General features: G+C 44.2%; 1 protein-coding gene across 6 annotated transcripts in view; it reads right to left on the reverse strand.

The window, feature by feature from the left end:
- The window catches only part of VWA5B1 (von Willebrand factor A domain containing 5B1), a 69,947-nt gene that overhangs the window by 17,605 nt on the left and 38,445 nt on the right, over nucleotides 1-13,897 (reverse strand). For all 6 annotated transcript variants that reach the window (XM_081201397.1, XM_081201402.1, XM_081201400.1 and 3 more), the window contains 3 exons: nucleotides 13,481-13,595; nucleotides 4,650-4,835; nucleotides 1,679-1,874 (listed from right to left, as the gene is read on the reverse strand). In XM_081201397.1, the coding sequence (XP_081057523.1) occupies nucleotides 1,679-1,874; nucleotides 4,650-4,835; nucleotides 13,481-13,595 (497 nt within the window). The remainder of the gene's footprint in view (nucleotides 1-1,678; nucleotides 1,875-4,649; nucleotides 4,836-13,480; nucleotides 13,596-13,897) is intronic.

A 13,897-nucleotide genomic window follows, 5' to 3' on the forward strand; every position in this document is an offset into this window, starting at 1 on the left:
CAATGGACCTACTTTGAGTAGGACCAGCCTTGGATACAACTTTATTTTACATAGCAATATAGACAGGGGGGGCAGAGGGAAGTTTAATAGGCAAAGCTCTCCTCAAAGCTGTAGCTCCTTTGAGAAATAAAATCAGTCAACTAATAAAAAGGCTGGTAAAAGGTACACCTGGCCACTGAGGTCACCTGGGCCTCTTGTGACAGGGATGGATACATGAGCAGCCACAGACTGTGGACCATAAAAGAGGTAAAGGTAAATGACCCCTGGACGGTTAAGTTCAGTCAAAGGCGACTATGGTGTGGCGGCGCTTATTCCGCTTTTCAGGCCAAGGGAGCCAGTGTTTGTCCACAGACAGCTTTCTGGGTCATGTGGTCAACATGATTAAAATGCTTCTGGTGCAACAGAACACCAATACAGAAACCAGAGCAGCGCACAGAAATACCGTTTACCTTCCCGCCGCAGCAGTACTTATTTATCTACTTGCACTGCCGTGCTTTCGAACTGCTAGGTTGGCAGGGTCATTCCACATCAAAACACCTGATTTTAATACTCGACCGAGCTCTCACGACTCAGATTTCCTTCAAGAGTTTTTTAAAAATTAGTTTTATTTTGATACCCAAATAAGCCCAATTGGTTGAAAACTAAGTGAAACGGGAGGTTTTTTCTAAACTGACGCAGAAATTGCATTAGCCTAAATCGCTCAAAAATCAAAATTTTAAAAAAATTCTCCTGCGCCCAATTTTGGACCAAAATATCTTTAAAAATTAATTTGAGGTTCTCTCATAGGTATCTACACATTTAAAAAAATAGAAGAAAATCTGAGTCACGAGAGCACATGGCACCAGGTGATTTGGCGTGGAATGATCCTTCAAGGAGCCTAAGGTAGCATCTGTGGTTCTCTCCCCTCTCCATTTGACTCTCACAATCCTGTGAAGTAGGTTAGCCCTAGAGATGGTTACTGGTCCAAGGTCACCCAGCGAGCTTCATGGATGAATGGGGATTTGAACCCGGGTCTCTCCCAGGTCCTAGCCCAGCACTCTAACCACTTTGCCACACTGGCTCTCATCTAAAGTGTGGTGCTTCACTGCACCAGGTAAAAATGCCTTTCCAGAATGAGCCCCTGCACTTTGCACCATTGTGAGCTGTAAAGCGACATGCAAAAGGAACCAAAATAAGATGGCTTCTTTCCCAAGGACTTGGCAGAAAGACAATTCCATTTTCATTTAAAGGTGAACCTACCTAATTCACACTTTCTGAACCAATACACAGAGTGAAACACGGCTATCCTTCAAAACGAGCCCTTCTCTGAATTCTGCAATGGAGATCTCCAACCAAACATTGCATATGAAAATAATAATTTTTAAAAATGAATATGTATGGGGGAAATGCACATGTTTGTGAATATAATGCACGTATTAGGGAAAGTTGCTTTGCAAAAGATGTGTGAATTAGGCAAAATTGCATAAAAGCATGCGAATATGAAAATAAACTTGCACAAGAACGCTAATGAATTTTCATGAGGTCGCCACACCACCACCAAACTTGATCTGGAAACGTGGAAAACGGAGCAAAACATCTGGGAAAGGAGGAACGTTTAGGAACAGTAAAGGAGAAAATCTTATTTTCCCCTTTTACATGTATGAACGACATCCAAAGAGCTGAAGGAGAGGAAACTGACCAGAGTCCACTTCAGAATCACTTCCCAGGTCTCCGCCAACCCCCAGGAGCTCAGGGGTCCTCTCTGAAGGCAACCCGGTTTCTGAATCCTTGAGGCAGCCCCAGACATCCGAGCCACCTCCTTCTTCTTGTGAGTGGAAGAAAACAGAGCTGCCAGACTCTTGGGAATGCAGCATGCTATAGCGTCGCCTCTTGTCCTAATAATAATAAAAAATAATAAATTTTGATTTATACCCTGCCCTTCCCGGTTCAGAAAACCAGGCTCAGGGTGACTAACAACAAATTTAAAACATTTGATGTAGCAAAAAACAGCATAAGATACAGAATTGGACAAAATGACAGGAAGGATTCGAAACCTGCAGCACCGGAGATTTACACAAGATTGGAAGAAGTATATGAATTATTTGAAGAGGAACTGTAATCAACAAATTACGCTAGTAGGACTACAAGAAGTTTTGTAAGGAGAAATATATGAAGTGTTACAAAGTAGAAAAAATAAAAAAAATCCTTCCAGTAGCACCTTAAAGACCAACTGAGTTAGTTCTTGGTATGAGCTTTCGTGTGCATGCACACTTCTTCAGATACCTGTGCATGCACACGAAAGCTCATACCAAGAACTAACTTAGTTGGTCTTTAAGGTGCTACTGGAAGGAATTTTTTTATTTTGACTATGGCAGACCAACACGGCTACCTATCTGTTAAAGTAGAAAAAGATAGAGATATTGGTTATGAGTTTGAAATGTAACAGGGAAGATAAGAAATGCATACTGAGAGATTAGATTGGCAAATTTTCAGACAGGATTGATGGAAGTCAAAAATTTGAATAAGATGTAAAAGTATGTTTAATTACTGTTGAAAATGATATGTTAAAAAAACTAATAAAAATTATATAAATCAATTTGGGGGGGGGGGAGCCATCCAAGAAACATTAGATGATCACCAGGGCTAGCTGGTTAAATTAGTCCTATTTGGGCCAGCGAGGAGACCAGGGGAGAACTAGCTGTGGGATCCCAGATCCTAGGGGAGAGAGGAAAGTGAGGAAGGAAGCTGGTTCAAAAGGATGGTTCAGCTCCCGCTGCAAAGCTACCGGATACTGCCCCACACCATTTGGTCCATCTGTCTCATTGCTGTCTACACTGACTGGCAGCAGCCGTCCAGGGTTTCAGACAGGCTTCTCTCCCAGTCCTACCTGGAATTAAACATGGGACCTTCTGCATGCAAAGCAGGTGCTCTAATGATAAGCTACAGCCCTTCTCCACTTGCTGTCTTTCCCCCCCTTTTCTTCTTCTTATTGACTTAAGAAAGTTATACAGACAGCAAAACGAAGAAGCCTAAATTAACATTGCCTTCTACTGATAAGAAATAATAACTATTAAAATAATGAAAATACTAAAAATGCATTTGCTTCCCCTTTTGAACTTCTATTCTGGTTACAATATATTACTATTCTATTAGAATCTATTATATACTTTGCTGTCCCATATATTGTTTTATTTCCCAAATTCAACCTAACCCTCCCCTCCTCGCCACTGCTTCCCTTCACCTGTGTGAGATCTTCCCATCATAATATTTTTTTCTAGTTGCTTTAACAAAATAGAATAACATGAAAACTGTTAAATTATAATTACTTCTTTTGTCCTTACGTGCTTAACAATTGCCTATTAAGAGTTCTGCTTTAACACCAGATTTCTTCCTGTATTCCCCTAGGCATTCCCATTCTGTGTAGAATTGTTGACTGGAGCAGCCCCTGATTGATGCAGTCATTTTTGCCATCTCGGCAAACTGTCTTTTTTTCTCCCGGGTCTGATTTCTCAGGCGAGGGTGACCATCAATAAAAGATGCCTACTTATATGGCTGAAAAATTGCCTCATTGAGTTCGGCCTTGCCTGCTGTAACTGGGAGTGGATCTCCCGATTCTCACGGCATTGAGTTTGTATAATGCCTTCTACACGGAATCATAGAATTGTAGTGTTGGAAGGGACCCCAAGGGTCATCTAGTCCAACCTTCTGCAATGCAGGAATCTCAGCTGAACAGGGTAGGGCTGTGACCTGCATTCAAGAACTAAGGTATTTACTTGCCCCAAAATGGAAAGAACAGAAGTCCCAGCAAAGGAAGAACTCATATAAAAACTTATAGAGAAATGGCAAAATTTACTGGAAGAATAAGAAATCAAGATAACAATTTTTGAAATAAAAAAAATGGAAATGGTTTGTTGAATATTTACAGATGAATTATAAAGAGATGAAATCATTGGCAGGATTATTGTAACAACCTGCAGTTTTATAAGAGTATATATTTAAAGAAGATGAGTAAATGTGCAGATTAAGTTAATTTGGATATGCAGAAGATATTAAAACCGCAGAAAGTGGGGGAAGGAAGTCAAGTTTTGAAATGTCAAAATGACTGTAAAATAAGTGAAATGTATAAAATTAGTGAAACGTATAAACTTGAAAAGTATAAATAGATAGATAAACATTTTTTAAAAAAACAAAACAAAACTAAGGTATTCACTATCTCAAAAGAATGGCCCAGACTGGCCAGTTAATGCAATCAGTGACCATTATCTTGACAGACAGGAGAAAAGCCACACTCAAATTTCTGTTGTAGACCGCCTCTTTCTGTGATGTGTCTATGATGCTTTTGGGTGGTCTTTGGTTAAGGGGCTGGGCAATTTCTAAAGTCTTTAAAAGTTCTCACACACCTTCATTCTGGGTCCTCACCTCCTTGCAAGGTGGGGAGAGGAACTCTGCTGCAACAGAAAAATAAGATCTACCTTGCTTTCACTGGATCTTGTCTCCATCCATTCATCTCTGACTGATAATGGACTTAGGAGACACTGAGTCCTTTGAATGAGTGTTGAGCTGTAAAAGTGAACCCCATTTTTTTCTATAATGGGGGAAGAACAGGATGGAGCCAGATCATCATTAATGGCATTATATTAAGCAGAAGGTATACTGTGGGGGTTACTCACCAGCCTGGGGTTCGAAACATACAGGGATGTATCACAGACAATGCTGTAGCCCACCAACCGGTCCCCTGGGAAAAGGCAGCTTGCACTGACAGGTGAGATTAAGACTTCGGCTGTTTCAGGGAAGACCCAGTCCACGGAGACGTCACTAATGACAGGAGCCATCGCCTTCTTCAGAGATTTGATCATCTGGGAACCCAGAGCAAGAACAAGTCTGTCAAATCAGATTTCAATCACACGTACTGGTAAACCTTTGTGCTGAGATCTGGTCATAGTTATCCACATATTCAGGCCGGACTACTGCCATGAGTTGTACCTGGAGCTGCCTTTGAAGGCCATTTGGAAATTTCGGTTAGAGCAGAATATTGGCGCAAGGCTGCTCACTGCTATGGAAAGTCAGCAGAATAAAGAGCTTCATGGGTGCTTAGCATGTTTCTAGGAATAATTGATGTACTGGCATTGAACTAGAAAGCCCTAAAAACCCAAACCTGCTCCCCTGCATAAAAGATGGGAAAATGTGGGAAACAATACACCTCAATGGCAGAGTTTATGCTTTGCATGCAAAATTTTCCAGGTTCAATTCCCAACATTTCCAGGTAGGGCAGAGACGCCTGTCTGAAACTTTGGAGAGCCACTGCCAGTCAGCGATACAGTTACTGAATAAGATGGACCAATGGTCTGACTCAATATAATACAATTTCCTGTTTAAATCAGCCCTTAAAAATATGAGGACTAGAATCTTGTTTTATTTTTAAGCGAAGGCTCAGAGTGATCCTTAAGCAAAGGCTCATATCCCTATGTGTGATTGCAACAGGTAAAGTCCACTCTCTAAGCCAAATTCACAGTCCATACACTGCATACCAAAGTCCAATAACGTTGGTGAACATAACATAGAAAATGCATTATATATGGGAAATTGCTTGGGGGGGGGGAAACGTTATTTTGAGGAGAAAATACATACAAATGCAATTATCAGGAGAAATCTGCACAAAAATGCTGATGACTTTTTCATTTTCAAAGAATTGCAAATGTTGCTGTGGAAATGTGGAAAACTGAATTTAATAATGAGAAACCGAGAGAAGCTGAAACAGACAGATTCTTCCATCCTTATGTATGAGTGAAACCGCCGAGTACGGCTCCAATTAAACAGAGTTCAGGAGGAGTGAAACACAAGACTGAGCAAACCTATGAAGTGTGTGTGTGTGTGTGTGTGTGTGTGTGTGTGTGTGTGTGTGTGTTGGGGTGGTGAATCTGCTCACTCCTAACTCCAACCTTCCGAAAGCTTATGATGCAATAAATGTACCGTATTTTTCGCCCTATAGGACGCACCGTCCCATAAGACGCACCTAGTTTTTTGGGGGGGAATAAAGGGAAAAAAATTATTTCCCCCCCAGGCGCGGGGCTGGGGCAGCCCGAGCTTCCCCCGACCCCAGCCCCCAAACAGGCAGCTCTCTGCAAGCCGTGGAAGCCCAGCGGTGGCTCCCACTGCTTGAGGAGAGATCCGCGAAGCCTGGACGCGCTGAGATCAGCGCGCGCAGGCTTCGGGATGCTGGCAACTCTCCCCAAGCAGCGGGAATGTTCCCGCTGCTTCAGGAGAGGTCCGCGAAGCCTGGAGAGCGAGAGGGGTCGGTGCGCACCTACCGCTCTCGCTCTCCAGGCTTCAGCGAAAGCCTGCATTCGCCCCATAAGACGCACCCACATTTCCCCTTCATTTTTGGAGGGGAAAAAGTGTGTCTTATAGGGTGAAAAATACGGTATTTTAAAATGTATTGAAAGTGCCACAGCTGCTTTGTTGATTTTGATTCATCCCTATGCTGCTTCCTTCCTTCGTGTTAGGGCTCCAGGAACAGGGTGCACTAAACAGTACACTTACTTAAAAAAAAAAAAATGTTGTCTGCAATGCTGTAGTCCTCAGAATCCTCTGCCTCTCCATACCAGCCCATGGTTCAGGAGCTGCTTTCAGAGGCAAAAGAGAGTGAACCCTTCTGCTATAAATCACACGGCAAAAGAGGGAAGTGTTGTTTTAGATGAGGCTGCTCCATGTATCCCCCGGGAGCAGTTGACTCTGCTTTTTTCAAAGAAGTCCAATGGCCAAATTAATGGCCCTATAAATGCTTGCTTTCATCTCAGGGATACAGAGCAGAGAACCTCAAGCTTTTGAAGACGCATAAATTCCATCCCCTCATTTGCTCCGTCTCTTTCTCTCCTCCCCCCCCACCCCCCGCTTGGCTGATCTGCAAAAAATAATAATAAATTAAAGGTTGTGCAAAACTTGTGAGCCGGCAAGATTTGATACAATCCAGACTAGAAGGAGATGAGCCGGTGGTCCACAGACTCTTGAAACCTTCTTTTCCAGCTGGACCAACCCTGATTAGAAGTGTCACTGCTGGACTGTGAGTTGGGAGGTCCAAACGTTTTGTGAACATTTATATATTCATGGCATTTTTATCTGACCTTTCCTCCTGTCAGCATTTGGTGTTTGTATGCAACAGCAGGAGGTTACCTTTAGCAAAATGAATCCTTGCTTGGAGCACACCTTTAATTGGAAGGCACTCAGACTAAATGTAAGATAAAGAAGCTTATGTCTATTAAAGGAAGCGCATTCTTATTTGGAAAGAGTTCTATAGCCCTAGCTAGCTAACTAGTTGGAGAAACAAAGAAGCTCCTATTGCCCCTTCTTTCTTGGAAGATACAAGCAACGTGGCCTTGGTGCTTGCAAGTCCAGAAAAAGTGTGAGAGGAGGTGGAAGGGGAAAGAGGATGAAACTGAAATGACACTTTAACTTCAAAGGACAGGTCAGCACAGAGATCAAAGGGACAGAGACAATTTAGGAATCTGGACTCTTCCACTATATCTGTCTTAATACCACGCAGAGCCTTCTAAGCAAGCAGGGTTGCACCTCAACATCCATCCAATGTCTCCAAGGAACCCAAGGAGCGATATACTTTCCCTCCTTTTGCTCTAATAATCTTCTTCTTCTTCTCTTCTTTGGTGATCACTTGTAGCCAAGTAAGATTGTCTTCCATAAACATGGTTTTAACAGTGAGTCCATAAGTGACTGTGGAGGCCAATTCTGGATCCACGTGAACTTCCACAGTGGGGACATTGGTTTCTGGGCAGGAGTTGATCACGGTGTGGATTTGCCAAGCGTGCCTTCCTCTTAGCACATTTCTCCCTTGCATCCTGAGTTCGAGTGTCTTGATCAGGCATAGGCAAACTTGGCCCTCCAGCTGTTTTGGGACTACAACTCCCATCATCCCTAGCTAACAGGACCAGTGGTCAGGGATGATGGGAATTGTAGTCCCAAAACATCTGGAGGGCTGAGTTCGCCTATGCCTGGTCTTGATAATGCCCTGATGATGATACTGTGATGGCCATTGGACAGGGATCAGGAAGGAGTGGGCATTCCTGGTAAAGGGGGATGCTTGGATAATATGGAAAATTGCGTGTGTGAGAGGACGTTGTAGCAGTCAGAGTGCTCAAATGCTTGCCAAGCCAGGAAAAAACAACAACAAGGAGATAGATTTTTTCAAATATTGGTGACAGCCATTCTTAAAATTATATGCAAACTAGCCTCTCAAACATCTTCACTCTGTGAGGTGGGATGGAGGAGAACTTTTATGTTACTTGAATTTTAATGAGAAGCAGTCTAATCTGCACTTCTCAGGCAAAACTGAACAGGCAAACTGAAACACACCTATCCTTTGAAATTCACCCTTCTCCAAATTCTGCAGTTTTCCTGCCCAATAACGTGTGCAAAAGTGCACCTATTAAGGGCAAGAGTGCCTAAAAATCCAAATATCCCTGAAAACAACATGCAAACAATGTGCATGATGTTAAGGGACTGCTTTGAGGAGGGAAGGTGCGTATATATCAAAACTGTGTACAAAGAAAAAAGTGTTTATTAGGAGACATTTTCACCAAAATGGCTGACCAATTTTCATGAGGGTGTGTAATTAAAAAAAAAGTCAATCAAGCACAAAGTACTTCAAGAAAGGTGGGGGACAGTATTTCAGGGTGGGGGAAATGAGAAACTGAAAAGCCCCGGAAGAGCAGATTTGTCCATCCCTATTTGTGGGCCCAGAAATTGGGAGACAGGGGAACCAGTTCACCTAAGTTCTCCAGCGGGAGGAGAAACTCTTCAGGGGCATCTGACAGAAGCAGAGCTTTTATCCTTTTCTTCCAAGTCTGACAACCATCCTCCACAAGGCCCAGACTGAGCGTCATTCCAGGGCATGGCATGAGGAAAACAATGGCTTTTGACGCCAGTGGTCTGAAAAAGCCTTAAAGAGTTGTCGGTGTGAGGAGTCTGACACACCAAGTTGATTTGACATCACACTGAGGCAAAAAAAAGCAGCCCTGTTTTATTGCTCTCCCCACCCCCCAATTTCCGGCTACTGAACACCCAGGATCAGGCCCTGGCTAGAAAACAGAAGGGCTGGTTCCACTTCTTGCGCAAGTTACGTCTCCTCTGCTTCTATTGTCTCCGATGCGGTGAAAGCAAACCCCTTTCTCCAACCAAGACGGTTCTTTCTTCCTGCACATAGACACACGCACTCCCCCGCCAATCTCCCTGCTCTTACACACAAAAGGGTAAATTGCATCTCTCCGGTGACTGGTCCGCGGGGGCGCTTTTCATCCGACATAACTGGGCCCACTCAATGTGTGGGCGTCAGGGAGTGGAAAAAGAGCACCAGCTGCCAAACCGCCTGCCTCCGCAGTCCTTCTGAGATGGGGGGGATCATTATATGATCAGAAGAAGATCAACTGCAAGACTAACGCTAAAAGACCAGAGCATCTTGGAGGAATTTTGAATCGTAATGAAATCCGGGGGGTGGGAATGCTTTTTTCTGGTGGGATGATGGGGTGAAAGGAGACACTGCAGAGGCTGTGTGGATGCTACATTTGATGGCTATTGTCCACCTAGCTCAGTACTGCCTACCACTGACTGGCAGTGGCTCCCAAGGTTTCAGGCAAGGGTCTGTCACCTGGAGATGATGGAGAGTGAACCTGGGATGTTCAACAAGCAAAGCAGGGGCTCTTCTCACTGAGTTATGGCCCTTCCGCCAGAAAACAGAATGACAAAGGACGGGGCTGGCCTCAGATGTGCTCTGCCTGCTTCTATTTTTCAGGCATCGTTTCTGTTTTCTGGACCCTGCCTCTGACAAATCCCTGCCTTATGGATTTTCACCTCTTGCTAGAAATTTGTTTGTTCCATGCACAATATCCTTTATTTTGTTCTAGGGATTTTATTCCCCCTAGCATCTCAAGGGGCTACATCACTGAGTGGAGGGTGGATGCCTCTCTATCAAATACATATGCAAATCCAAGCACTCAAACCTTTGGCCAGGCTAGGAATATCAGAAGCTGCCTGATACATGATACAAGCACATCAGGGTGTGTGTGTGTGTGTCGGGGAAAATACACAAAGGATCTGAAAGATGAAGCAAACTGTACAGGAGCTTAGAAAGCTGCCTTATACTGAATCAGACCATTGATTCCTCTAACTCAGGATTGTTTACACAGACAAGCAGAGGCTCTCTGAGATTTCAGGCCTTCCCCAGCCTCTGCCTGTAGATGCCAAGGACCTGGGGCCTTCTGAAGGCAAAGGATGATGTCTACCAATAGGCTACGATGCTCATAATAAATACAGGAAGCTTCCTTAAGCACTATGACCTATGCTTCACGTAGCTCAGTGCTGTCTACCTGCCAGGGTTTCAAGTGGTACCTGGAGATGCCCAAAGTGAAAATTGGAACCTTCTACATGGGGGCACTGTTGCCTGGAGCTGATGGGAGCCGTAGTTCTAAACATCTGGAGGCACCAGGTTGGCAAAGGCTGCTCTGGTGCACCCTGAAGGTACCTTTGATCAATGATCCCAAGTATGAGCCAGCAAATGAAACAATTATTGAGAGAGCCTGGCTCAGCTGCATGCAGTTGTCTGCTGTTACCAAGTGTGCTGACCTTAGGACACTGGAGTAATATTGATAACAACAAACAAAAATGGAAACCGCGTGTGATCTGAAATGAAGAAAGGAGGGGGAGGGGAAGATGAAGCAGGTCTGTTGGAAAGACAGAATAATTTCCCTCACTTCAGTTTAAAAACAACAGACAAGGAAAAAGACTGAGATTTTTGTGTGCTACTGACAGAATGTAATCTTAAAATAAAGTTTAATTGGGCCATAAATCTCTTGCTGGAAGGAAAAGAATTTGGGGGCTGTGATAAGAACGTTGCAGAGATTCTGGGAGTTGGAAAGGAGTATTAAATCTGCAGTGCATTCAAAAACTGCACACCTTTTCCTAGGCTGAGAGGAAAATGGCAAAGATCTACAACATGTTTTACTAGTGAGACGAAATGGTTTCTAGCAGACTGTCATCTGTTCTGAGACACTGAAGCAAGGGACGGAAAAATAAGACCTCTGAGAAACTTTGAGATTCAGTTCCACCCCAAGCCACAATGGGAGAAAACAACAGATGGGAAGTGAAAGAGACAACACCATATACTGTATGGACAGAAGGATTCTCCATGGATATAAGAGTTTTCACACCCAGGGCACAGTAAAGGTAATAGTTTGAGTTCCTCACTTAAAGCTTTATAAATTTACCGTATTTTTCGGTCTATAAGACGCACCAGACCATAAGACGCACCTAGTTTTTGGAGGAGGAAAACAAGAAAAAAAAATTCTGAATCTCAGAAGCCAGAACAACAAGAGGGATCGCTGCGCAGCGAAAGCAGCAATCCCTCTTGCTGTTCTGGCTTCTGGGATAGCTGTGCAGCCTGCATTCGCTCCATAAGACGCACACGCATTTCCCCTTACTTTTTAGGAGGGAAAATGTGAGTCTTATAGAGCAAAAAATACGGTATATACTGTAACATCATGAATGAAAATAATTATGTAGCTGTTAACGAAGGGATTATTATTATTACTGAAATGTAACTGACATTAATTAGGATTATGGAACACACTGATATAAGATTGGAAATGCACCCAAACCATCATGAGGGGAGCCACTTTCACTAGAATGTAATAACTGGGAGTTGATTGGCACTTTGATAATTGTATAGTTTGTTATTGCTATAATTTGGTTATTTTGGGGGTATACTGGAAAACTAATTTTAAAATGTTATTAAAAAAGTGTGCTGATCTTAATTGCTAGTTTTGTCTTTGGCTCATGCTCCTCTGCAGTAGGGTGACCAAACTTAAACTGAGCTCATCGACCATCTTCCCTGCGCTGGCTGACTCCAATCAAAATTTTTTAATGATAGAAAACAACTGATTCCAAAGCACTTCAAAGTTTGCACTGGCTTCCTAAAGCCAGGTGAAAACTCTCAGGCACACAAAAATGGGTGCACTGGGGCCAACATTCTGATGATTCTAGTCCCTAACTTGGGAAGATGGACTTGGAAGTAGTGGTTGGTCTTCAGGGCACACTTTGCCCCTTCCCCCAGACTTACGGGGGGGGGGAGCAGATCTATGCACATTTCCACAGTGGAAAAACTCTTGCAATTGATTTGCTTTGGAGTGGATTTAAAGTTGCTTAGACACTTTGGAGCATGTCTGAGAACCCACTTCCAACCACCACTTTCTGAATCATGGTTCACAAATTGCCATCTGTAGGCCCAAATATATATATATATATATATATATATATATATATATATATATATATATATATATAAAACTTTTTTTTGGAGTGTTCTAAATTAGATCTGTCTTCTTTTACTTCTTTTACTTCTGCATGCAGAGGACGGAGTGGAGGCAGCAAGTGTATTGAGCGGGCAGGGACAATATCACCAGAACAATAGGAGGTACCTATTGCCACAGCACACTTCCCATCATTCCCCAACAGTCCTCCTTGGGTTCAAGGGGAGCCCAATAGCCTGTCAGAGCTTGGGGCCAGGGAACTGGAAGCCATCAGATAGTTTTCCCAGGCAGGCAGGCTAAGTCAGGCAGAAGCAGCTTCAACAGACATCAGGACCCTGGACAGCTCCCAGCGGCCCCTGTTGGATAAACATCTCAGCAGATTGCTGAGACCATCTGAAGCAGGGGTCAGCAAAGGCCGGTGTCTCCAGCGCCAATCGCAAGGCAAGCCGGAGGGCGAGGGAGCGCATGCCCATATGTGTGTGCACATGCTATTTCCGGCGCACTTCCAGGTCGGAGAAGCACCGGAAATAGCTTGTGCACATGTGCACGGGCCTCCTCCGACCCGGATGTGCACCAGAAATGATGCTTGCCCATGTGCAAATAACGCTTGCGCATGCACACAGGCTATTTCCAGTGCTCCTCCGACCCGGAAGTGGGCAGCCGCGCAGCACAGACTGGGCGGCGGCAGCGGGGATCGCCACGGGCCAGACAAACGAGTCCCTCAGGCCTTATCCAGCCCACGGGCCTTAGTTTTGGGAACCCCTGATCTGAAGCCTTAGGTAGCTTAGCAAAGCCTGTACTGTACTTGACTTCTCCTCCTTGGAGAAACTAGCTATGCTATCTTAAAGGGCTCTTACCAGGTTGTGCAAACATGGCTTTTACAAGCTCAATGAGTTAGGTATGCTTGGGAGCTTGTTCTCGAGCCTGATAAAGGTGGGAGGAGCTGCAGCATCTTCCCCATCAGTATCTTCCCCAGGGGTTACATTTTGTGGGTTATGTGATAGAGAAAGTTTATAGAACAATGCATTTCATATGGAAAGTATGTGGGGTTGGGGGGAGAGAGAGGTAGAGAACTTTTCTTCCCCTCTCATAATCCTGTAACTCAGCTGCCTGGCTGGTTGGAAGAGTGAAGAGGAGCAGCCCACATTGCAAACCTTTCTTACAAAGGAGATGGAAAATCACAGCAGTACCTTTGGCTGCAACCTCTCTCCCTCAACCAGGAATTCCGCACTTCCTTTGGACACGGCAGCCAGGCCATTCACCAGCCTCCGACAGGCATTCTGCCCAATGCCAAAAGTATAGCACCTGCAAGAGGAAAAGACAGAGGGATTGGATGCACCCTCAATGGTGGTGAAGGGAAATGCCGAGACTCTGGCAGTGGAAAGTTCTGCGAGGCTAGAATTCCAAATGAATTTTGCTCCCATCAGCAGCAGAAGCACAGCTGGTGGTGGTGGTGGCATGAGAGATAGACTTTTCTGTGACTGCTCCTGCATCGTGAAATTCCCTCCTTAGCAGGATTAGACAGGATTCCTCCTTGTTATTCTTCCTTCCTGTTCCTTTCTTCCAATTCAGACAGGCCTTTGGAAACTAAGGCACAGAAGATGCTG

The sequence above is a fragment of the Podarcis bocagei genome (assembly GCF_964188305.1).
Source record: "Podarcis bocagei genome assembly, chromosome: 7".
In the NCBI taxonomy this organism is placed as follows: domain Eukaryota; kingdom Metazoa; phylum Chordata; class Lepidosauria; order Squamata; family Lacertidae; genus Podarcis; species Podarcis bocagei.